Genomic DNA, 27,675 nt, shown 5'->3' with positions numbered 1-27,675 from the left:
AAATGACTCAGGACAAAAACTACAAAGAAGTACGGTTCAATCTGATAGGATAGGTGTACCAGATGTGGCTATAGCACCAGTTGTCGCACTAGTGTTTTATATGCCAAATGACCAATCAAATCATCGCAAACCAAGTTCATATCGATAAAACATATTCATATGACACGATAACACCTTTGATTTCCTCCAAAACAAGCAAACCCTAGCAGCACAATTCACGTTGATTTGGTTACAGTAACTCATATATGACCAAATTTGGTCATATATGAGTATTATAAACTGATTTACAACATGTGTGTTGCTCGGGAAGGAATAATTAAACCGGTGCCAGCGAAATTCAAAATAGGATTAAAATCTGTTGTAAAAACAGTCATGTTACCGAATTTTCTTTTTAATAAGCTGATTTTAGTGGGTGGAACTGTACATGTACCACTTTTTCTGGCAACGTAATGACCATTGTGATATATACCAGAAAATAAAATGTGCATATCTCCAGCTTTAGTTGCCAAAAATCACTTTTTCGTTATTCCCTTACTAGATCTTTGCAAACAAAAGCCGTTGGTATAAAAACACAAAATTGACAACAATGGTTTATGTACCACTTTTGCTGGCACCGATTCAATTGTAAAAATTGATTGTGATTTTGTGATTTTTTTCAACTGTTAGCAGTTATTGATAATGGAACAGATACCCTATAAAGAGTTGACCTTACCCAAGTAGCACGCGCAACGTCTCTCAGCCCTTAGCATTTCATCACCACCAATACAAACTCGAGGTGGGTGGCTTGTTGGCCTCCCTTGAGCCTCTTCCTATCATGTACTTCGTCTTCGACCTGTTGATGACTAGTCCAATCCGTTAGGCTTCGCAGTCTGATGTAGGCTTCCTTAATTCTCTCAAATATCAAGGTCGTCGGTGAAACGAAATAACTGGACGGACTTCTTGAAAATCGTACCACTTGTGTCAAACCCTGCCCTTTGTATTACTCCCTCCAAAGCGATGTTGAATAGCAGACACGAAAGACTGTCACCTTGCCGTAACCCTCTGCGCGTTTCGAAGGGACGCGAGAATGTCCCTGAAACTCGAACTATGTTACTCGAACGTGTTAGTCGGCGGCATAGAATTTGATAGAGTACCTTGTAGACGGCGTTCAGCAATGTACATGGGCGTAGCTAGGATTTCGAGGAGGGGGGGCAACTTTTTTGGCCTTCTAAACCATAGTTTTATAGTAGTTTTATAAAAACACATGAATATTAACACCTGAAACCAAATCGAAACAATAATGGATTTAAAAATGCGTGATTTATTGCTCATCAGATATTTTAAAATAAAGTGAGAAAAATATTAACGAACTTAGTATTCAGAAAGAATATAAAATCGGCTATAACAATTATTATAAAAATCCTGCATTCTTCCATAAGTCTTGTCTTATGCATTCTTCCATAAGTTTAAGAAAACTAGAACCATACATCTGAATTTCTAAACAAATCCTTTCTGAAATAATATTTATTATAAAATAGGCAGAAAAATCAATATGCAAGCTTTCTCCAGGAATTCCTTCGACAATTGCTCCTGGCATTCTATCCGAAATTCTATCAGGGATTCTTTAGGAATGCCTCCAGCAACTTCTTCGGCAGTGTCTTCAGGAAATTCACCATAAATTTTGCCGGGAATTGATCCGAAAATTCCACCATTATTTACTCCAAGAAAATATTCACGAACTTCTTTATAAGTTCTGCAAACTTCCCTGCAATAATTCAAATAATTTCGTGCTGTTTCCCATAATTTTTAAGAATAAGCATATTCCGTGGAAATTTCGCAGAATTGAAACTAAGAATAAGAATAAACATTCCTGAGAATTTCACGAAAAATCTTCGAATTTCTTGTGTAAATTCCATAAAATTTTACGTGAATTGTTTCGAATAATTTCTTGTGAAAATTTCAAAGAATTTCTCCAGGATTTTCACCGGAAATTTATACAGAAATTATACCGAAAATGAAATCAACAATGGAATTTTCGGAGGAATTCCTAGATTAATTCGCAATGAAATCCTGAAAGAATTCCGGTGGAAACTTCAAGATTTCCATTGGGAGCTCCTGCAGGAGTTTATCCGAAAATCTCCACCGGCATTTCCAATTTCTCTAGGATTTCCTTCGAGAATTATTCCGGTAGTTCTATCGGCAGTTCCTCTGAAAATTCTTCCGGGAATTTCGGCAGAATTGGAATTTATTTAGGCTTTGGTCCAGCTACAAACCCCAACAAAGGGACGAGATTTGTCTATAAGATGAATTCTCTTGTTTCCGAGAATGCTTCTGATAGTTTCCCCGGGGTTTCTTTGAAAATTCTCCCGGGAGTTTCTTCAGAAATTTTTCCAGAAAATTCCTTCGAGAGTTCCTCCGGGAATTCCACCAGCAATTCATCCGGGAGTTTCTCCGGAAATTCCTCCGGGAGTTCTTTTTTCAGGAAATCATTTAGGCTTTCTTCAGAAATTAAGCTGGAAATTCCTCCAGAAGTTCTTCCGATAGTTTCTCTGGGAGCTCATCCGGGAGGTCCTCTAGGAATTCTTCTAGTAGTTCCTCCTGAAATTCCTCCGGGAGTTCTTACGGGAGCTCCTCCGGCAGTTCCTTCGGGAATTCCTCCGGGAGATCCACCAGCAGTTTCTCCGGGTGTTTCTCTGAAAAGGAACTCCCGGAGGAACTCCCAGAGTAATTTCCGGAGGAACTCCCGGGGGATTTTCTATAGGAATTTCCGGAGAAATTATCAGAGGAATTCTCGGAGGAACTACCGGTGGAACTTCTGGAGGAATTTATTGAAGAACTACAGGAAGAATTTCCGGAGGAAATCCTGGAGGAACTCTCGTAAGAATTCTAGGATGAACTCCCAAAGGAACTTCCGTAAGAATTCCAGGAGGAACTTAAAGAAGAATTCTTAAAAGAACCTTCCGGAGGAATTCCAGTAAGAACTCCCAGAGAAATTCTCCATGGAACTTCTGGAGAAATTTGTAGATAAATGCCTAAAGAAATGCTAAATGAATACCTGGAAGAAAGCCTGATTGAATTCCCGAAGGAACTACTGGTGGAACTTCAGATGAACACCCTAGAGGAAGAGAAAAAATATTTCTGAATGAACTTCCGAAATCCAATTTCCCGTGAAATTCCTGCCAAATATCGTCCAGGAATTCCCTGTAAAGTTCCAGGAGGTATTACCGGAGAATTTCTTGGAAAAACTCCTGGAAGAACTCCCGGAGGAACTCCCACAAGCACTTCCGGAGGAATTCCCAAATGGAAGTCCTGAAATAATTCTTAGAGAAGTTCCTAAAGGAATTTCCGAAAAAATATCTGAAGGAATTCCCAGAAAAATACCAGGAGGAATTAATGCAGAAATTCAAAGATGAAATCCTGAAAGTATTCCCAGATGAATTGCTGAAAAAAATCCCTGCGGATTGTTCAGCAGAAATTTCTGGAAGAACTCTTGGCAGATATCCGAGTAAATTCCGAGTGAAGTCCGGAAGGAATTCTAGTACACTTCCGTGGAAAATCTCCCGGGAAAATTCCTGAAGGAATTCCTGGAGAAGTACCTGAAGAAACTCCCGAAAAAATACCTGTAAGAATTTCTGGGGAAATACTTGGACGAATTCCAGGAGAAATTCATGAAGATATTTCTAGAGGATTTCTTGAAGGATATTCTGAAGTAATTGCGAAAAGAATTCCAGATTGGAAGGCTAGATGATTTTGCTATTGAATGTTAGGAGGTATTCCCGGAAAATTTCCTGGAAGTAATCCCGGAGGAATTAAAGAAAGAGTTCCGAGAGGAATGCCCGGAGAAGTTCCTAGAAGAATTTCCGAAGGAATTTCTTATAGATTTACAAGTAAAATTATGGAGCTAAATCGGAGGATTTCCGTCATATATTTTTGAAGAAACTTCTGGTAGAATTTTGGGAAGAAATTCCGTATGTATTCTTGACGGAACTCTCGAATGCATGCCTGAAGGAAATGCCGGATTCTTCCTGAAGAGAGAATAGCCGAAGAAATATCTAGAAGTAAATCTTGGAGAGAAGAAAAGAAATCTTCAAGGAATTTCCTCGTGAATTTCCTAAAAAAAATGAGTGGGGGGTTTCTAGATAAGGAGGAATTACAATTACATGAGAAGGATTTTCGAACGATTTTCAGAGGAATTTGTAGATAACTTTCCGGAGGAATTCAGAAGTTCCCAGGGGAGCTTCTAGAAGGATTTCAAGGAGAATTTTTGAGTCCGAAATGTTTCGAGTTGTTTTGAACTTTCATATATTATGGATCCTGGATGCCCTAATAAGTTTTGGGAATCTTTTGAATTTCAACCACCTATTTCTGTATATGATTGGATCGTAAAGTGCACATGTTTGAGGGAATTCATTTCAGTACCCGTCCAATCTTTCCACAATTTAGGGGGGGCGACAACCCCCCCCCCCCCTGCCCCCCCTTGGCAATGTAATTGCGCGGTAGTTGCTACGATCCAGCTTATCGCCCTTTTGTAGATGGGACACACGACACCTTTCATCCACTCCTGCAGCAGAACCTCATTTTCCCAAACCTTGGCAATTACCCAGTGCAGCGTTCTAGTCAGTGCATCACCGCCATATTTAAACAGCTCTCCTGGTAGTTAGTCAACTCCAGGGGCTTTGTTGTTTTCAGCCGGCAGATTTCTCCTAGATTTTCTGGTAATTCGGAGCCGGAAGTCGCATGTCCTGCGCGCTTGCTTCCAGGTTCATTACCATACCGCCACCGTTGTCTGCCACATCGCCATTATCTGCTCTTCGTAGTGCTGTCGCCACCTTTGGATCACGCTCGTTCGTAAGAAGGTTCCCGTTTATGTCCTTACACATATCGGGCTGTGGCACGTGGCCCTTACGTAAACGGTTTAACTTCTTATAGAACTTACGTGCGTTTTTAGCGCGGTACAGTTGCTCCGTCTCTTCACGGTCTCGATCTTCCTGTTGGCGCTTTTTCCTCCGAAAAATCGAATTTTGTCTGTTCCGCGCCCGTTTGTATCGTGCCTCGTTTGCCCTCGTGCGGTGTTGCGGCAATCTCGCCTATGCTGCATTCTTCTCCTCAACTAACTGCTAACATTCGCCGTCATACCAGTCGTTTCTTTGATCCTGGGGTACCTTGCCTAGTGCAGCGGTTGCGGTGCTTCCAATGGCGAATCTAGATACTCTCCAGCCATTTCAAGAGACGCTGCGCTTAACTGCTCTTCCGTTAGGAGTGCCACTTCCAGCTGCTGCGCGTAGTCTTGGGCTAGTCTACCGTCAGCTTTGATCCATGTGCAACTTCAATCAATACATTAATAGTAGGGTAACCGTACCCTTAGTGGAGGTAGCACCAATAGTGGAGGTAGTGGGGTTTTAATGAAATTCATCATATTTATACACTTTACGATGGTTTCAGTTGATGCGTCGTGCTTTAAATATCCTGTTAAATGCAACTTATCCTAAGATTTCGCTTGGAAGACTATTGAAAACAATGATTTTCCTTAACAAAATTGACTCCCTTGCACCTATAGTGGTGCAACTGTACCAATAGTGGCGAGTCTCATAAGAAACCAATGGATAGCACCACTATGGGAACCAAAATTAATTTTTACCTCCACTAAAGGAACAGTGTACCCATAGTGGTGCAAGCAATATTTGGCAATTGTTGATGTTAAATGACATCTACTACATCTACAACACTTACCCAAGCTAATGGAGCAAAATGTGGGCATGTAACAACAGTTCTTATGTTGGTTTTCCATTATAGCATCCAAATGAGTGCTATGATGAATCTTTTGAAATTCCTGATCATAATACTTTGTTTACAGTTCGTCTTTAAGTGATAAATCGGCCTACTTTTCCGTACCAATGAAATGGATGCTTTAATGAACATTATACATCTTAAATGAGTTGCATAATAGTAGTTTGTGCAACAAGTTGCAAAAAGATGATTTTTTCAGCACGAGTTGTACGTTGAACTACGAGTGTTGAAAAAATCGAGTTTTGCAACGAGTTGCACACGCTTTTTTGGCAATGACAAAAAAGGGAATTCAATATGGTAAATTTGTCGCAAAACGATACAAACTGATTTACTCCATATGATCATTTTTACCAAATAAATCATGCTGCTGCAGAGAACAATCATATTCCATGTTATCGTGCCACATTGCATAGGTCGACAAGCCTTGAAGCGATAGATGAATTTGCCTTTGGAAAATTGTGATATCATGTCCATCAAACTTTTTCATTTATTACGCGACGCAGAGAATACACTACTTCATCACTTACCCAAACTTGATCAGTAACTACTGTTCTGATGTTAGTTTTTCATTATAGCACCCAAATGAGTACTATAATGGATTTTATGCAACCCGTTTTGTTGCATAATGGTCATTAAAGCACCCATTTCGTTGGTATGGAAAAGTAGGCCGTTTTATGACTCAAAGGTGAACTGTAAACCAGATATTATGATCAGGAATTGCAAAAAATCTATTATAGCACTCATTTGGGTGGTATCATCAAAAACTAACCTCAAAACTGTATTTCCATGACTACATTTTTCTGAATTAGCTTGGTTAAATGTTCGAATAGTGTATTCTCTACGTCGCGTAATAAATGAAATAGTTTGATGGACATGACATCAGAATTTTCCAAAAGCAAGTTCATTTATCGATTCAAGGCTTGTCAAGTAACGATAACATGGAATATTATTGTTCTCTGGAGCAACATGACTTATTGGTAAGAATAATCATGTAAAGTAAATTAGATTGTACCGTTTGGGTTCCGATTTATCATATTAAAGCCCATTTTTCGTCATTGCAAAAAATAGCGTGTGCAAATCTCGATTTTTTCAGCACTCGTAGTATTTATCCAACTCGCCTCGTTGAAATATATAACTCGTGCCGGAAAAATCATCTTTTAGCAACAATGGTAGTTTGTGCAAAAAGTTGCAAAAAGATGATTTTTTTTTTCAGCACTAGTTCTACGTTTATCCATCGAGGCTCACCCATTTGAGTTGCATAATGATCATTAAAGCACCCATTTGGTTGGTATGGAAAAGTAGGCTGTTTTATCACTCAATGACGTACTGTAAACCAGGTATTATGATCAGGAATTGCAAAAACTACTATTATGCAACTCATTTTCGTTGCATAATGTTCATAATGTTCCATTTCGTTGGTATGGAAAAGTAGGCCGTTCTATCACTCGAACACAAACTGTAAGCCAGATATTATATGATCAGGAGTTGAAAAAATATGATTTGTGAATTTAACTAATTCAAAACTTATTCTATACGATCAATATTGATTTTACTTGCATCGAGATCAACAATTTGTTTCTTATTTCAACGTGAACAGCATTAATATAATTTAGAAGTAAATTACGTTTCTTTTGTTGTTGTGGATATTTTCGATTATTAAGACTTAACTACTACTTAGTAACATTCTTATAAATTCGTGTTGTTGACAATTGTTGACATCTCATGCAACTCAGAGTTGTCTATGTGCACTGCACTTTGCGCCCGAGACATGGTGGCTTTTTTCAAGCTACGAGAGTTAGATGCGGAAGCCTGGTTCAAATAGTATATATAGTATATGAAATAGTGTGATGAACATGACATCGAAATTTCGATTTTTCAGCATTCGTAAGTAGTAACGTACAAATCATTCTGAAACAAATCATCTTTTGCAACTAGTTGCACAAACTTAGTTAAGGGAGTTTAAATAAATTATCATTCCGATGAAAATAAAGGCGATATAATCCAATCCATGGCATTGTAAGTGGTACAATGTATGTGCTTTTTTCAATCAATAACTATAGAAAAGCTGATAAGAACAGTAAGCTGAAGAAGGCTAACCTTCAGTAGAATCAAACATAGAGCTATCAAATATGATAAAAAGGAGAAGCACTGAAACTGCAATATAATTTAAAATGCTATCATGCTTGCAGCTTTGTATCTGCATTTCAAATGTCGAAGGAAGAGAGCAACTCGAACACATCGGAACAAAAAAAACAGATTAATCTACTTGGCGGAGTTTCTGTTTTTCTTGATTTCAAGTACACCGCAAGAAGCAGTGTTTCAAGATATCATTGTATATTGAAATTGGAAAATCATGTACTTATTCAATGTTTAACAATGAATTAATGATTAATAAAAATATTTTACAGTATAATGAAAATTTTAAATTATTTTATTTAAAATAATACGAAAAAAATCAGCTTTACTTCAACATGAGCAAGGACAAGGATATTTATGCATTGCAATGAAGGCGGTTCTACATGGGGGACACTTCTTCTTCTTCGTTGGCATTACATCCCGCACTGGGACATTGCCGCCTCGCAGCTTAGTGTTCATTAAGCACTTCCACAGTTATTAACCGCGAGGTTTCTAAGCCAAGTTACCATTTCTGCATTCGTATATCATGAGGCTAGCACGATGATACTTTTATGCCCAGGGAAATCGAGACAATTTCCAATCCGAAAATTGTCTAGACCGGCACCGGGAATCGAACCCAGCCACCCTCAGCATGGTCTTGCTTTGTAGCCGCGCATCTTACCGCACGGCTAAGGAGGGCCCCATGAGGGACATGGGGGACACGTATCGTGTAAATCAAAACTGCGGAACAAAACCCATTTAAATCCCAAAGGAAGGGAGCACTCGTTCACATGATAAACATACACTATACATGCACGGGCCTCTGATCGATAATTCGTTTTTGACGTGAACGCATAACCTTTCAGCGCATTTCGCGCACGAGAAAGCCAAAAACGACTTATCAAAGTAATTCAAATATCGTGACGAAAGGTAATATCTATTCAGTAACTAAGTGAAACAAAACTAGCAGCAAAAGTTGGTCGCTCGGGAGTGCCTAACATAATTTCATAAAACCAGAAAATTCCAACAATGGATAATTAATGTTAGCAGTGTGTTGTTTCAAGAATATATCGTAAGGAAATGGCGGATGGAATAGAGGAATGGGAATTATTAAAAGAAGATTGATTCACGGTCCAAAACTTTGTAGCACCTTCCACACCCCTCCAGCAGGCTTCGTTGTTATTTGCGGTTGGTGTTCATGATCCCATTGTCTTTATCCAGGCGTCACCGCCGCAACCGTCGGCAAACGGTAGCAAAAGAAGGCATCATCATACTCATGTCAGTTCCATCCTTGGTTCCATCTCTACCCTGCTCTCCACTCGTCCGCAAACGGCGGAAAGCGCCACGCCGCCTCCATCCAACGTCAAGCGCCATTGTTAGTTATTATTGTTATACTTATTTTCCTTTCTTTAATTTGGTGGCATGCACTGAATATGATTACAATTGGATATGAAATATAACAACAATAAGAATGGCACTTTTTCTTTTGCCTGAACCGAAACATGAACGGCATTGCGGGAGCGTTGGAATGGGAAAATCGTTGAAAGCTGGAAATAATAAATCAAGAATTAATGATATTCCATCCTCTCCCATTTAGTGATATCTGCGATGGAAAATGGAACGTGGAAAACGCGAAACCAAGCGCACACAAACACCGCGCGAGGTTAGTGTAAACACACACAATACACGATAAAATTGTTCGTACATAATCTGCAATCATTAAAATTGACAAAGCTTCCATTAAAAATTAACATCGAGTAAACACTAGTAAAAAAACTAGCAAATAAAAAAACAGGGGTAATGCAGACCCATCGATAAAAAATAAAATTACCCGCTCACACACCATTGGCATAAGATTGCTGCGGTACTACACCCACAACAAAGGATCTATCAGATGCAAGGGAATAAGGATCCATTGTAATTTTTATATTACACATATCTACATTAATCTTACCAACTACATGGCTATGATTAGTATACTTGGTGGCCCTGGGTTGGTTGTGGTAGGGACAGTTTGAGATCGAAAAAAAAACAGAGAACTGCACAGTAAATGAGCATCTCCCCGCGGAGATTACTGAGCTTCCCGCTTCTGGTACGAGTCACCTCACCACAGGACCCGCTGTGTCCGCGAATGGTGTTGGCGCTTCTCAGGACAGCTTGAAGACTGTCACAGTCGTCTTTGGTGTCACGCGCGACGCATAGGATAACCATGGGGGGAGGTACTGCGTGACAGAGAGCGCAGAGTACCCAGCGGGAAAACATAACAAAACATTGAGAAAACTCACACCCAGGCTGCTGCAGCGCAAGGATCCATACAGTCAAACAGTACAGGAGCAGCCAACGCAGCACACCTAATCTACCATGTTTGTCACGTACACACTGATGTACCAACTGACAAAAATTAACCACACGATTTTACCCTCTCGCTCTTTAACTGTGCCACCCAGTCGCTGGCGATTTTCCACAGCCATAAGATGTGACCACCGGTGTTGGTTGGCTGGTTGAGTATTTTTATTTGCCACTAACAGAATGAACAGTGTTGCCATTTTGGCGGGAGATTTTATTATTAGATAATTACTGGTGGTCGTTTGTTGAACGCTCAACACCAACAAGCGCGGGGCCACAAATGCACCTGTTAGATTTTGGAAATAATATTGAAATTTGACTTTGTTTTAATTGAACAACGAAATGGACGAATTGTTTGATGCAGAGGAGAATAGGAGACTATCTCGTATGCACAATAGCGTATGGTAGCCTATGGTCAACCATCAGCCAGCTTAGGAGAAGGAACATCAAATCTGTAAATGTTGTAAATAACCAAGTATCAAGGACAGCATATTCCGACTCTGTATTGAAGGTGTGTTTCTAATAACATAAGGGAGGTTTCAATCTAAAACATTCTACGTTCTTCCGGATCTCTTACTGCAGCGCGAACTCTCACGTTGCGTTCTTCTCCTTGCATTCATCGTAGAACCAATAGTTACGTTGACTTCGTCCTTATCGATCTCACTCTGTACCGGCAATGTTGACTTAAGACTCTGCGCGTACGATATTGCGAATTCATGTTGCTTCTCTCATGTGAGATAGAAAGCTTTCAATCGCGATGAGAAGTTTAGAAAAACAGTACAAATGAATTTTCAATTCCAATATGAATGTAGAGCCATGAGTCCTACAAAATATTTCATATATGTACTTGCAAAACGTAAGAGTACACTATTGGATCACATCTCACTGTTTAAACTCTTCTCGTGCGCAACAAGTGATTATTTGTCAACAATTAAATGTTTTAGCAATAAAAGTCATATTGGGAAAAAGCCTGCAAAACAACGTTCCAACCAGCAACCCTGCCTCTTATTCGCGGAACTAAACTGTTTACAAAAAGCTTACTCTATGATCACTGACAAAACAAAGTCAATTCGCGCACAAACACCGATAAACTCTAGCGTGAATATGACTGTATTAAAAATCTAACAAGAAAAATGCCACCAAACATAAAATCGCCCCGATCTAGCAGCTTTTCCCATCCAACACCACCCAACCCGATTGTAGAAGCAAAAGCAAGCAATGCATAAATTCGAACTTCGCTCCCGAGGAGAGCACGCGCACTTACACCAAGAGCACATCTCTCTGGGTATCTCTCAACGCAAGAGCATAAAAGTCGATGTTTTCACTGGCGATGTTTTCCTATTTTCTCAGACTGCGTTTTGGTTGGAAAGCGGCTTGGTGTGCGGCACCGTTGTACCGCGAGAAAAAGATGCGATCGCATAAGAATAGTGGAAAACTCGACGGCGAGAATTGAGAGTGAGAAAAAAAATCCGCTTGACTTTGACTGTATGTAGCGAGCTTGGGTGCGATTGTATGCACTCGCGGGCTGGGTGGGAGTTAATGAGAGGTGCATCAATTTTTTCTCTCGCTTCGCTCAATGGGCCGGTAATTGGGGATCTTGACTTTTATTTCAGCTTTCTTATGAATGGTTGCCGCTGTGGATGTGGTTGTGTTTGTTCTTTGGATGGATGCGATTGAGTGGAGTTGGGCCAGTAGCGTGAACGAGTGAGAGAGAAAAAGAGCGCGGAAAAGAATTGGAATAAAGTGTTAGGTGAAACGAGAAAAATAGGAGGAGGTGTCAACCATTACCTCCTCTTTTTGACGGGCAGCCGGTTTTGTGAGCTCGGAACGGGTCTCGGGCCTTTGTGTAGCGACAGTTGTAATGCTGATTGTAGAGTGTTTTGTTGTGTTGTTATGTATGTCGTGCGCGAGAACGAGTGCAGCAGGCAGTAGCAGCGAACAAGAGTAGGCAGCCGTCGTTTCATTCGGATTCGACGGGGTTTTGTGTAGTGGCAATTATCAACCAGGTGACATTACAAGCTATTGGCAGTAAAGTTACGGCTACCGTATCTCGGATCGGTGTTTCGGCGCATCCACACAGGACCGTGTCGAGAGCTAATGCTGTCAGATTGCGTTCGACGTGCGTGATTTTTGATTGTGATTCCGATCAGCGTGTTCAGGTTGTGTGCGCCGGTTTTGCGTGATTCGTTCGTAACAGTTGTCGAGTTCTCACCGTGGTACTAACAATGCATCAATGCCGTTGCAGTTCGATATACTGTGGACAAAAATGAAGGATTAATATTTGCACAAGTTGAAAGAAAATGAGCTGTGAGTGATTAGAAGAAATCATGACAGTGAAAAGCTATACGACATTGGGCAAACGTGTTCTTGCCTCAACCGATTAGGCTCAGCTGAGTGTAGGAGGGAATGCTGTTTCAGCAGATTTGAGTGATAGAACGCCAGCCAAAGGCAAAATTGTGAAAACAAACAAAAACCACCAGAAAAGTTGTGTCATAGTTTCCACTGGGTTGTGTTACGATAAAAGTCGAAAAAGTTCAATTTCCGCCGTCTTCGGAAAGAAGAGGTACTACAGAGTGAATGATCGAAACAGTGACGAGTAGTGAACGGCGGTCCAGCATTCCAGGCGGAGAGAAAACCATGTCACATTTTCCTTTCCGAGGATCGCCTACAACCCAGGTGAGTGTGATTTGAAGTCGTCGTTCTGTCTGAATCGTAACAATCGGACCACGGGTAGCCGATAACACGTCGGTCCAATTTTGAAGTGATCCATCACGCCGGTTTATCAACGTTATTTGCCGTAGTTGAGGTGCGGTCGAGGAACAATTGCTAGCCATAATACATCATAGTTCAACGGCTCAGGCAACAGCGCCTGGAAAACATGTGGTACAACGTTCAAAAATGTTTGATAGAACTGCTGTCGCCTGGTGTTCGGTGCCGAAATGATGCAACCAGAAGAGATAGCCTCAATAACAGTGACCATGCTGTCTGTTGATGTGTGAGAATTCAAATTTGTCTCTCGGGAGACGTTGCGATATCGGAGGCCATCGCCGTGACAATGGGAGTGTGGAACAATGTTTCCCAGGAAGACATGTGTTCCTTTATCTGTTTTAGGTGTATTTCGCAACACCTCCGAATCTAAAAAGCTTAATCGTGTCAAAACAAGTAGCTTATCTGCACTGTACAAGAGTAATAATTGCTTACCGTTGAAAAAGTGTTTTCCGCTGTTGTCGCTATTGTGTAGCAATGGCTGTGACGATTATTGATGGATTAATTAGTGTGTTGCTTGTTATTCGTCGTACTTTATACGAGTGCAAATTTTATCAGTCCTATCAAGGCTGTAATTAGTTCATTAGCAGCACGATGTTACTTAAATGGCTGTAGATATGATGAACATATAGTGAAACTACGCATAATTTGCGTCAGCTATAGAAGCAATGAGTGTTTTTGTTGTACACCTTACATACCTTAATTACCTTTAATAGCTTGATATTCAGATAAAGGTTTTTTCATCTTTATTTGTATGAATCAACTTTCTCTCGTTCAGAGGTGAGTAAGCCTAGCGCTGAAAACATCTCAAATAAAGACAAAAAAAATCTCACCAAACCCGAAAAAATGTGCATTTATCCATTTCTTTGATTTCTAGTTAAGGCTTCATATGCCTGGTATTAATCAGGATTCGCTTCTATTTCCGCCTGTAGATTTTATTCAGTGCTACATAAGCCACACAAATACGGGTTTGAATATTATAACTGCTCCACTCGGCTGGATTAACTGAACCTGCTTAAATTTCAAAAAAATCCGTTACGTTAAAAAGTGCGTTAAAAGCAATGATACAAATTATTACTTGTAATGTACTTCCAATTCCTGACATCATCAGAGGATTTTAGCTAGGATTCACCAATTCATTGTTTTCAATTTTGTTATCTATGATACGCATTACCATCGAGGCCGACTAATAATAACAATGGTGCTCGGCGACCTGTTAAAAATAATACAGCACCATTGTGGTAATTACTTGATATACTGTGTTCAGTTTTTTTACCTTTTCTTATAATTCTGTGATTGAAAACTGGTGCCATACATAGGATATATGAGCGAAAGTCTGCCAATTTGTGTGTAAATATGCCAATGTTTCGTATAGTAATTCGAATTCGTAAATATAGAGTTTTATTGCAACAGTTTTCATTTACGGTTAGATTTTGTCATTACTAAATTTGGTCCCAATCGGTTGATACGTTGAAAACCTTCTTAGCTTCGAATAAAGCACAAACTACACCCAAGAAACAAATCTTACATTTCTGTACAAAATATTGACATACATATTGTATACAGATTCTATAAGCCTGGGTATTCAGTTAGCCTTGCGAGCAAAGGCGTAGGATTGCCGATCCAGAGATGGCTAGTTCGATTCTCGGTCCGATCTAGGATGTTTTCGGATAGGAAATTTTATCGACACCCTGATCATAGCGGGCATAGAAAAGCCTTCAATTAATAGCTGAGGAAATGCTGACAGAATACTAAACTAAAAAGCAGGCCAAGTTTCAGTTGGAATGTAGAGCCAAAGAGGAAGAAGATGATGAAGAAGAAGAAGGTTCCAATACAAACAATGTTGGCCTATTTATTTAGATACTCTATCAAAATAATACAGAATTGCTTGATTTTAATACGATGATTGTATTAAAATCTTTAAATTTATTTGGTTATAAGTAATATTGATTTAGATTTTTAAAGAAGTGTATTAAAATCTGTCCACTGGTAGGGTGATAAATTGTTAAAGCTCAGGGAAAGAAATGGAAGAAAAATTACTTGGTGAATTGAATCCGACGATTTTTTTTTCTATATTTTCAAAAGTATAACATTTTTTTCCTCGGAGACGAGCCAGCCTAGGGCTGAAAGTCTCCTTAATAATGATATAAAAAAAACTTTTTTACGCACTCTTCCCACTTCTCGATGAGCATTTGCACATGTTTAAATCTATATACATATCTATATACATAAAAATGAATTTCTGTCTGTCTGACCCTTATATACTCTGAAACGACTGAACCGATCGGCGTGAAAATTTGTATGGAGGGGTTTTTGGGGCCGGGAAAGGTTCTTAAGATGATTCGAAGCCCCTCCCCTCTTTGGAAAGAGGGGCTCCCATACAAATGAACCAGCAATTTCTGCATAACTCGAGAACTTATCAGACAATAAATCAATTTTAGGCGAAACAAAGTTCGTCGGGTCTGCTAGTATATACATATTTATTACAAACGGCCTTATATTAAAGATCAATTTGCTAAAAAAAAATACATGTCCAAAAGCTATAATTTTGAAATAAAAACTTTTTTAATTTCACCTAAAAAACGCTTTAAAACCAAAAATTTGAAATGCCAAAATACACATTGCTTTAAAATAGATAATTGTCAAAAATTTGCGATTGCTCCAAAATTGCATAACGTCAGTGAAAAGAGATAAATAGCCTTAATAGTATATGGATCATGAGAAAACGTGGGTTTTCTTGTGATCAATGCACAAGCACAAGTCTGCTACAGGAATTCCATGACCTTGTCTTTCTGAATCGAGGTGAAACTAAAGAAATCAAACTAACAAATAACATAATTTGTAACCGAAACATCCATATGCTTCATAACCTAAATACTGGTTTTGAACTCTCCATTAAATATTAAATATTCGTTCTAGTCTATATAGAACTCCAACGAATTTTACAGCTTTTCAGAATCCCTTAGTCACATCAAAAGCTCTTAACGAATAGCTTGGAATGCATAATTACTTTTTCACAAATGTGCCCGCCGTAATTTAAAATAATGAATATCAGAGTGAATCTGTTTCCGCAAGTAATTCATTTGTGTGTCTTGTGGCTTAGTTAGGGTGACCATATGGTATCCTTAAGAAGAACATGTCCCCTTTTACAATAATAGTCCTTCTTTTTGAATATTTTCCGAAAAAAGGCAAAACTGTAGACGATATTTTCTTAGGGGAATTATTGTTGTGTACTCTCTGAAAAGAAAGAATGATTCGTACAATGACTTCTTATTTTTGACATGATTCGTGACAGCATTGACTGCAGTATCGTGCTTCAGAAAATCAACTTTTTGTTTTGGAATAATCTAGAGAACCATTGATTGAAATGTTATCAACTTCTATTTGGGTGCTAATAGCCACTAAGTAGGTTATAAAAAACCCAGAACAATCCACCTAGCGGTGATGATACCTTTGTCGTGTATTATAAAACAAGAAAACACATAAGATTAACAAGAAATGCACATAAGAGAAGTCAAAAATACACTTTAGGGAGAAAGATTCTGTTACTTCCATCAATTTACATTTATTTGCGTTCATTTGAATGCATTGCAACAGTTTAAAAAAAAACAATTTATTTGTTAATTTTTGATTTTTTTTCCACCAATGTTTTTTTTAATAACTCTGGAACGCAATTGCTGATTGGGTCATTTATCAATAGCGAAAAATTAGGGAGGATTTCGCGTCGAATGCAACCGGTTGCAAGCAAATCGGATAAGGCTAAGTACAAAAAAGTGTGACTCACATTTTTTTGTACACACGCACACACATACAGACTTACAGACATTACCTCAATTCGTCGAGCTGAGTCGATTCTATATCTATATCTATATCTGGTATCCTATAGCTTTTACGTATACTTAGTATATTCGAAAGGCAAAAATACGAAGTGTGGAATATAACATTTGAATAGGACAATTCTCGCTTAACTTTTCAAAAGGACCTAAGTAACATTTTTTCATGAATTAATTTGAATAGCGCAATCAACAGAACAACATGAAAGCTATTGATTGCAGTATTCAAATTAATTCATGAAAAAAAATTTACTTAGGTCCTTTTGAAAAGTTAAGCGAGAATTGTGTAATTTCACGGCACCAATTTCGTCGCTTCTTTTTGCTAACATTGCTTTGTTTTTAATGGGATATGTTCATCTCTTTGAAGCTATGATATGAAGTACAGGAGCAGTAGCCTTTATGTAAGGTAGTTCACTGCATTTCAACTCAATCGATCGGTGGGGTACAATATTAGTTTGCCAAAGTCACCCTTTGAATGAAAATCGGCCCTGCTGAACACTGGTATATGTAGTATTTTTGATTTTAATGCTAGTAAACTTGTCTTCAAAAATACTATTGAGATCTTTAGTTATATGTTTTGTCATTAACTGATTTCTATCGGAAACATTTCCTTGAAGCAAACTTCTGCCCTAGCAGCACACATGTATCACATAGGTTACGGCAACTCATTTGTGACCAGATTTGGTCATAATCAAGTTGTGCAACCATTTTTGTCTGACTTGTGTTGCTCGGGTGATTAAACCCAACGTAAATAGTTACATATATGAGTTGCCGAAGAAATATAAAGAATCTACTCCATTTAATAATTTTGTCGGTCGGTATCCTTCCGGAATTGTAAAAAATGGACTTTTTATTTAAGCTTCTCAAACAAATGATGTATATACTTCTTACAGCATCCTGCAAATAAGCAAGAATTGGATTTTTTTTGAGTTCGCTATACTGAGTGCTCGCTACGTTTTCTTGAATTTTTGAAATGAAGAGCAGCCGGCCATTATTGCAGCCATCTTTGAAGGCATGGCATCATCGCAAAGGACGAAGATTGTAAATGAATACATGATCCTACAGAAAGAATTACCCGAATTAAATTGAAATGGTCTTATAAACGTGAGAATTCGGAATATAAGTATTGTTCGGTATTTGACTCGAAACCAGGGATTGAATCCAAAAGAGAATAAAAAGCCTCTTACTTATCATCTCTTTATACATATACGCATACCGTCAAAGTTTTTTTTCGCAAGTTGTCATAAAGAACTGATTCGGGAGGCTATACCTCATGATAATTTTTTTTTAAAAAGCTTCAAACGCTGGTTCTGATGATGCATTTCAACTTGTTCTACACAGCTGTGTGGTCCCCAGCACAAAATGAGCGAAACCAAAGCGAAAATCATCACTTCTCGGTGGGGGCTGCCTATCCGATTCTGTTTTTTCGCACTTGTATACAAGTTTGGTAATTTTGTTATCATGGCTAGTTATGATTCAGAACAGGTTTTGCCTTTCTTTTATGAAAAGTCCACACGAAGCTCCAGAATCGCAATGTTTAATCCGCCCCAAACAAAGAAAATCGCAAAATCCATGGATCCATGAAAAACGCAAAATTTATATCACGGAACATAAAAAAAATCTATCCCACAGATTCCGCACAATTCTACCACAGTATTCAAATTCATACCGTAATTGTAATAAAATTCTGTTAGATGTCGCCAAAAATATCAACGTATTGATATTCAGCATAGCTGTTGATGAAAAAAATATTTCAAACATGTTGAGTTGAATCTTGTCAATATCAGCCTGACGAGTTCGTTCAATTTTTATTTGTATAAATTTATGGCTATCGTATTTTTCTTAACATTGTAATTAAATGGAAATCATTAAATTAGCCTAAGTGAATTTGTCAAAACCAGTGTTTTTGTATTTGGCATCATTTTTTTCCCATGTCCTCTTTTTTCCAAGATTATTTCTCAATATCCTTCTTTGTGGAAACTTCATATGGTCACCCTAGGCTTAGTGGGCTAGATATTCGCTTTTGAATCCAAGTCCCTTCATCAATATTCTGTTAATCGGAACATGTCGAACGATAAAAACTACGAATGTTGCATCTTGTAGAGTAGACGAAAACATACTTTGCAATAACTTTTTTCGGGTTGTTACAGCACTTCACGACTTCCAAGGAAAAGTGCGTACTGCTTTGCCAAAAGCGCTGCATGACAGCAGCTACGGCGCTGCACACAGGATCTTCAATTAGTTTTGCGAGGATTTTCAATCTGCAGCCACCGAAATAAACACACAATCCATTCTACGATTCTTAGCTAAGTAAATAACTGATCTAGTCGCAGAAACATATTCTGCAACATGGCGTTAACAACAGAATCTCTGTTAGTAAAGTTTTTCTGTAACAGCAATGACGTAACGGCACTTCGATAAGATATTTCTCCCAATTCAAAGATTTCGTCCAAACTCAGATGATTCCACCTATCACACTTAACTCATTTCACAGTATTCGGTAAATTTTACCGAAATCTCAACAGCAGAACTGTCAAAATCACCGAAAATCTGTAAAATTATTTTCTGAAAAGTTCTGCTGTTGGGATTTCGGTAAAGTTTTACCGAATTCGGCGATTTATTTTAAGTGTGATAGCGGTGATGGAGCCTTTCTCATGTGTTATAAAAATAGTATGATAGTGTTTTTACCATAACTTCTGAGCCCATAGTCCGATTCGACCAATTTCTAATGAGAAACAATGGGACAGGATTATGCGTCGAATGCAGCTTGTTGCGTGTAAATCGGTAAAGGATAAGTGCCTAAAAATGAGTGAGTTTTTTGCACGTGCTTTGCGCACACACATACACACAGACATCACCTCAATTCGTAGAACTGAGTGAACTGAGCACTATGAGTCTCCGGGCCTTGTATAAAAAGTTGGTTTTTGGAGCGATCATATAGCCTTTCAGTACACTTAGTGTACGAGAAAGGAAAAATTTAAAACATTTAATTTAAGTAATGTATATTTTTAAAGATGTGTTTTTGCAATTTTTTATTTCTGCAATACAAAGTTTAGGCAAAGTATTACTTCGTGTTAGTGTGTTGAAACAGCTTTCTTTCTTAACATCTTAGAAATAAGTATTGTAATAATGCAATACTCAAATATGTTGCATAGTGTTCATTATAAAACTCATGAGGGGGGAATAAACATGATGAATCGTACTCAATTACGTAACTATTGACATGTCGAACAGTGTGCTCTCTACGTTGCGTAAAAATATTTTGAGTGTTTCTTTTTCTGGAAACAGATTTCGCTATCGATCCATAGTTGATTAAGCTGTACAATGCGGGTCAACTTCTTGGAAATTGCTAATGAACTTAATGTGCATTAATTTGGCTTTCTCCAGTAAACAAGACAGTAGATCTTTGGATATAAGTAAATAAATTTAATCTAATTTTTAGTCATTATTGAAAATAGTGTATGCAAGAATTACAATTTTTCTACACGGGTAAAAATCCGTTTCCGGAAATGAAAAAATAATTCACGATTTCATGAATATGGATTCATGTTATGAAAATACACCATGAATATGAATCATGACTTTATGATTTATTTTCATGTAACGCAACCAACGCGTTGCGATTTGGTTGTTAAGATCGAAAAATATAATAAGTTTTGAACTCGAGTACACTGAGTGAGAGTCCGGCGTGCTACCTCTCAACAGAGATGTCCTACACAGTGGGCAAAAAATCTGCTCTTTTATTTTTCACAATTTTTAACAATAAAATAAAATAAAATTCAGTGAGTGCAACTAATAGATGGATATTTGAGTTTTCGAAATGTAACTTAAATCTAACAAAATGGTGCTCACCAAATGCACGTGGACGCATGCACAGCAAATACAACGGCGTGTATTACGTGTATTACGTGCGCGCGCCCGCGTGGCTTCGGCGTGTATTATTTTGACAGATCAAAGTGACATTTCGAAACCTCAAATATCCATCTATTAGTTGCTCTCACTGAACAAATTTTATTTGATTGTTAAAAATTGTGAAAACCAAAAGAGCAGCTTTTTTGCCAACTGTGTAGGACATCTCTGCCTCTCAGAGCCGTTCTCACTGCTTGGGAAGGCAGTGATCGAAGTTTAACCGGTTATGCATTTTGTCGACTGATGAAGATAGGGTAGTACCATGAATAATGTTCCTGAAATCATGGATTATAATCATGATTTCATGAACTGACATGATTCATGATTTCATGATATTTCATTCATAGAAAAATATTTTTTCACCGATTTAAACCGATAGCCTTTAAAACATTGAATTGAATTTCAGAACACAAGCAACCCTTCCTTCGGTCAGAACTTGTTGGTTTTACAAGATGACACACACATAAAAATCACAATGAAAATTAAATAACTCATTTGAGTAACAGTATACAAATATTATTGATATAAAGAATCAAGTTCCCAAACAAGAACTATGAAACCGACAATATGTTTTGAAACACAAAAAAAAAATACTGTGTCATTAAAATTTTTTCACTGCCTCCTTAATAATCCAGTACTTGGAAACGTGCAACCGTAATTGAATCTCTAGCATCTTAACAAGCTTGTCACAATCTGTCCGAGAAGTCACGCAAACAATGTCTTCGATCCCTAAGAAACCGCAAACCCAGATCGCATTTTCCTATTTGTTGGCAATGGTTTGCGTAAAAAAAATATACACGCCTCACAATAGTATCAGAATCCCCTGGAGAAATTGTCGCCGGCCTCATCGTTAGCTTACATGCGTCGCAACTACACGGTCCAAATCCACTCATTCAAGTCACGTATTGGAACGGAAAATTTCATCACCCGACAAGACACATGAAAAATTCGTGCCAAACCCCTTGGAAAAAAAAAAACAACCGGAACAAAAATCAATTCTCCAGTTCCTCCATCGCGTCGGTGCGGTGGACCAAATGACAAAAAAGAAAACTTTTTCCTGCCTATACTACAAAAGCATTGAAAGGAGAGACATCCAGCCAAGAAACAGATTCAACCGGCCCCTTAACAGATTTTTATTTCACCCCCGAGGCGCTTCCACCCTCGTCGCCGCAGACAGCAAGTGCAGCAATCCGCCACTTCGGGGCCCGTTCTTTAAAGAAAACTTGGCAAAAATCGATACTATTTCGCACCCGCCCGCCCTCAGGGGGGCACTTTCCCGCTCAAAAGAGCGCCACTTTTCAATAGAGATTCAGTGTTTCCTCCCGGCCCGGCCCAGGCCGAGCCATCAGGATTCAACAACCAAACCCAACCATAAAAAGTCGACTTTCTCCCTCGACTATATTCTCGACACCGCCGCACCGCTGCTTTGAGTGCCGGAGCGCGTGTGTAACGTTTCCGCTCACAGTGTGAAATTTTCAAATGTTTTCAATTTTCCTGACGTCAGCTTTTCCGGCGAAAAATTATATCCTTCCATGTGAGGAACCAACCAACAACCCCCACAGCCGCGTCGAGACACAGAACGATTGACTGGCTGAGTCATATGAAAGGGTAGAACGAGACGGAGCACTTCGGCATCATGCGTGAGCGAGTGAGTGCTTTGGTGCTTACCCAAACTTAGTCCAACCGCGCTAGTAGCATACAGTTGGTAGAAGTACCTTACATAGTCCCTGGAAGCGTTCGGTCTGGGGTAGAGGTTCGGTACAAGGAAAGGGAAATTTGCGTAGACACCCTTTGGTGCGTGCATAAATATGTGGGAACATGTTTGGATACCGATCGACGTGTACACATGTGTATGTGCAAATCTGACTACATTTTAGCGACGGATCGAGTTTTTCCTCTTTCATTGCTTTGCTCGTGAATATTGATTCCAGCAGAAAGTGGTAGTCGAGTTACTACATGTTGAAGTTCCTCTCTATCTGATATGAATTTTTGAACTTTAACATTTGTTGGAGCAACACGTTGTTATTGCCTAGCTGAAAATCTTGTTTTAAATGGTACAACTATCATAAGAGTCTTCTAGATGTAATGTAAAGGACCTTTTTGTTTGTACATATATGTGAATGCTGTGCAATACTCAACATTCGTAAAGTAATAAATTTCAAATCTGAAGTTCGGAGTTGAATAAGTTGAATAATTTCACGCCTTACTAGCGGGTGTTTGATGTATACAATGTATACATGTACAAAATTGCTAGATAGTTATACAATTATGGTATAAAACTCTTGAATTTCCATATGCTTCTTATACAATTCATAAGCTTAGATATTTTTCTATAACAATTTTATAACCTATTCAGATTACGTGCTTTTCAACATAATAAGAGTATCTCTCAAAGATTATCAATCTTTAAAAACGAGCTTCATCATAATCTGGAAAGACTATTGTAGGAGATTGCCAAGATTTTAAACAGAATTCTTATAATTCTGATTGGGTACAAAATTCTGCCCCGAAATTCTGGTTCATATGGCGACGTTACAATTTTATGCATTGTAAACGCAATGAATTGCTGAAAGTGACTAAATGTCCACAATTTGGTTAAAATAACATACAGAAAACTCTGATTAATCAACAGAACACCATCGTGCCTTTCTTCTGCTTTAGAAAAGAAAACAAGAAAATCAATTAACAATGTGGAGAGACATGTTTTGTAGTTTTTGTTAAGCAATGGTTTAATTTTCGGAAACTAAATAGGACCGATTTCTGTTCAAGGGAAGAAAAAGAGTATTGCGGGAAATCATTGGTTTTGAAAGAAAAGACTGTTTTTGACATCGAATTGTGTTTAATGAAAGCAGAAAATCATTGACACTTGGTTAGGACGTATTTAATACCTGCTGTGGAACAGGTTGTTCTCGTGTGACCTTCTGCTGCAACAGGCAAAGTTTGGAAAAAGGTTCTTATTGTAACAAAAGACGAACATATGCATACTGGTAGATGGATTCTTGTCGATTTATACAAAATAGCGTACATTAAGTATGTGATAAATCCGTGTGATACAGATTTAAATGAACATCCAAAAAGTTCCGGCAATTCCAGACATTCACTATCGTAAATCATTTGACAATTCCCAAGACTTCATCTGACAACCAAAACTACTCATTGGATAATGACTTCTTATTTATGGATCCAGAGATACAGATCATCCCATACTGGTGCTGCTCGGACACGACTTCCGGCTCAAAAGCAATCGCCCAAACCGAATCAGCCTACCCTTATTGATTTGCTACACTTACACTAATTAACGACCGACCACTGGCCGTCCTTTCTCGAGTGACCCTCTCGTAGCTGGGCAGATGTTTTGCGCCCACCCTACCTCCTACCGGGCTTCGTCGCTTCGTCCCTTAGCCAAGCCAACGGTCATCTTCGCTCTGACAACCACCCTGAAGATGTGGTAATTAAAATGTAATGAAAACATTAAAATTCAATTCCGAACAATTGAATTGAGACGCTTTTCATTAACCTATCTGTTCGGCAGATTCTCTCCTCTTTCGGTTGGGATCCTTTTTTTCCTGCATTACTTCTCGTTCGCTTCCTTCCATCCTACGATGATTTATGTTTTATTTTCCTGTACGCTTGCCTTTTTTGTTTGTTTTTCCACCTTTTCTTCCTGCTGCTCGCCAGCAAGCCTGGCGGGCCTGGTGTTTATGTTTCTCATTCATTTCGAATTCATTCATTAAAGATTCAGTTGTTTGATTCTCTCGCCGGATGACAAAAAGAGCAACAGCAACACCGAAAAAAAGGTTTAGCCGTTTATGGAAAAGATTGATGATCCTCCTAGTAGAGCGCGCAGTTCGATCACCACCGGCGTGGCTGTTGTTATTGTTGCTGCCCTTTTGCTCGTAGCAGCTTCTTTTATTTCCATTCTTCTAGGGTTCAACCTTTCGGTAAATACCTATAATTTTCTGTCTTATTTTCTCACTTTTGTGCACGATTTAACACGGCGGTAAATAGTTTTTGTTGCATGGAATGCCACGGCTGCTGCCGAGCTGCCCACCCCTGTTTAACCGCATGATGAGAGTCGGTCCAAGTGTGATAATTTATTGAGGACGTTCAATTGTGTTCAACGTTCGATTTGTAACGCAAAGACGGTCATACCATTGAATATTTCAGGCAAGCGGATTTAGAATTTTAATAATATTTGTATAATGCCCGGCTTTTAGCTAGGCTTATTAGTTGTAGCTTCTTCATTCTCATTTATGTTTTTTTAACCTTTTTATTGTACGCTAAGAACTGTTCCTTTTTCCATCTCACTTAACATATATTCATCCCATCACGAATCAAAGAAAAACAGCATCAATTTCCTCGCTTCTTTTTGCTAAATTGCGTGCTCACTGCTGAAAAAATCACAAAAATAAGAAATAAATCAAATTTCTTATCATTGCTTTGTTTTTTCTATGGGATGAATATCGGAGCTATGAGATGAAGTCCGGGCTTTTAACGTCAATTCAATGTTTATTTTTCTAATAGCTATGACCAATTTATTACATTTCGGGTCCACCCTCTCACCAATTTTACCATTCTCGTTTACTAAGTATACGTAAAGGCTATATGGTCAATCCAAATCGGAACTTTTGATAGAAGGCACGGAGACCCAAACTGCCGCTAACCGCAGGTCGAGCACATCTATATGTGCATCCATATACAGATGTGCTCGATTTGCGGAACTTAGCAATGGCCGATTCACACGGAACAGGTTCCATTTGACGGGGAATCCTGTCCCATTGTTTGCTATTGATAATTGAAATATGGGCTCAGAATTTATGGCCAAAATACTATTTTTATACGCAAAACACACTTAACAAAATATCATTTATATTTGTTGGTACATATAAGGCACGAGAAAGGCACCAATACCGCCGGATCAATGAAGTTTTTTTTTTAAATATTTTAGATATTTTTTTATTTGACTAGAAAGCCACAATCATCGCGGACTGGATTTAATTGTTATTAAATTTTCGTAACAATAGCATTCTTATAAATATTTTCATTATATCATTAGTAATTTCCTCGTATGGTTTCGTTAATTCTAATACACTTTAAGAAACAACATAGAATGAGAGTTAAGGACAAGGCAGCTCGTGCTTCAACAAAATTCCCGACCCGTAGGGGGGTAATTTTCAACACAAACACGCGTCAGTTCCTCCATTTACGGCTCAATTAAACGAACAGATTCAGTAGGCAGCCATATTCTAATGACATGGTGCCATTTGACGAGTTTCAACATGGCTTCCATCAAAAACACACACCGTGTACGTGATAAAATTAGTTGGATAGGAGGCGGTTTTGTGTAGTTTGCGTTGTCAATCGGGGCCGATTCACCGAAATTGCTCACTCTTTGCGACCAAGCATCACGTCCCGTCGCACTACGCTCTACGGTTTGCGATCGCTGCAACATAGCTCGGGTAAGTTCGCCGTCAAAACTAGTTTACGCTGCTAACAAATTGAATAAATGTAACTTTACGCAGTGTACACGCCGTTGTTGGGTGGTTTCAAGCAAGCTGCTATCTCTGAAATTGAGCTATAACGACGCTCAAGTGCACGTACACATTCGCAACTAAGCAGGCGGTCGAGGGCCTACTGTGCGGTGCGTGCCATAGGAGGCGGGGGTTTCTGTAGCAAAACAGGATCGTTAAAATCGCTCCAAAACCGAAAACCACCTCATCGCCGCTTACTACGATGGTAATGATGCTGATGAGGCTGGCGACGACGATGATACGGTGTTGCTCTGGCGTGTTCCACCAAGTGGTTAGGCTAACAACTTTGGCTTTTGGTACTGTTGCTGCTACTGCCGCTGTTGATGATGTAGATGTTGGAGCAACAATTTACATAAATTTTGAACAGCGAAACAGTACAAGAAAAGAGTGTATCCATATCCACATACTGCCCCGCAAACGCTCGTTTCATAGAGATATTACTCTCAAGAGAGTGCCCACTCGACGCGTTGAGAAACCGGCCTCCCGAACAATAACAATCAAAATAATTAAATTCATATTCGAGTGCCTTTACGGATAATAAAGTTGTACAGTTTTGTTCGAAAACACAAAAGTTCACTACACTCGATATGATCCGGGAATGTTTGAATGTCTGTATCTTGCCCGAATGGTTGTGTACACACCGAGTAAAATCTTTTCTCCTTGAATCTTTCGATTTTGTTGATTTTTTCTCGAGCTCTCGATGTTCGAAACACGTATTGACAGCATGATGCTTTTAGCATAGTGTTGTATGTACTTGGTTAACATGTGTCATCGATTGATCACTTGTCGAGAAGCTTGCCTCTGGTACTGTTCTAAATTGGAAAGCATTATTTTTAAAATATTCAAATTTCAATCACATGGACTCGTATGTTGGCCACTCTTGAGCAAACGTCTTTTTGTGCGCCCAATAATATAAATCGGGACCGCTTTGCGATTTGGGCGTAACTTATTTTGTAAACAAACATTGCTTCATGGATTCCGGAGAATGAAAGCGTTTTCATCCTAAACTAATTCCCTTATCCGGTAGAGGAAAGCTTAATATTTCAGATCCATACCGTGGTTTCCTCATGAAATGCTTGTTTTAGCAGGAATTCGCATTCCAATGTTTGTTTACAAAATAAGTTACGCCCAAATCGCAAAGCGGTCCCGATATATCTCGCTTCTATCTGTTTATTCAATATTTTTGTCGAGAATCCATCGATGGTTGGATTGGAATATTTCGGAAATTTCATCCGAGATAATACGATGGTTTTCCGGGATTCCTCTCTGATAATTCAATCGAGAATTCCTCATGGTTCTTGCCGTTCTCGGGAAATCAGGATATAGATGCCTTATATTTTTATAGGGGAAATTATGATGAAAGAAATGAGGAAAATGCTTGATTTTCCTAAAATTATCTAACGGACTGC

General features: G+C 38.8%; 1 protein-coding gene across 1 annotated transcript in view; it reads left to right on the top strand.

The window, feature by feature from the left end:
• The first annotated feature begins 12,095 nt into the window (after positions 1-12,095).
• Positions 12,096-27,675, top strand: part of LOC134211686 (homeobox protein araucan) — a 106,415-nt gene continuing 90,835 nt past the window's right edge. Inside the window, exon 1 of the mRNA XM_062688814.1 lies at positions 12,096-12,903. Coding sequence (XP_062544798.1) covers positions 12,805-12,903 — 99 coding nt within the window. The 5' untranslated portion in view covers positions 12,096-12,804. The remainder of the gene's footprint in view (positions 12,904-27,675) is intronic.

This window comes from Armigeres subalbatus, chromosome 2 (genome assembly GCF_024139115.2).
Source record: "Armigeres subalbatus isolate Guangzhou_Male chromosome 2, GZ_Asu_2, whole genome shotgun sequence".
In the NCBI taxonomy this organism is placed as follows: Eukaryota; Metazoa; Arthropoda; class Insecta; order Diptera; family Culicidae; genus Armigeres; species Armigeres subalbatus.
Note: the sequence above shows the minus strand (reverse complement) of the source record. Positions and strands in the feature narration are given on the sequence as shown.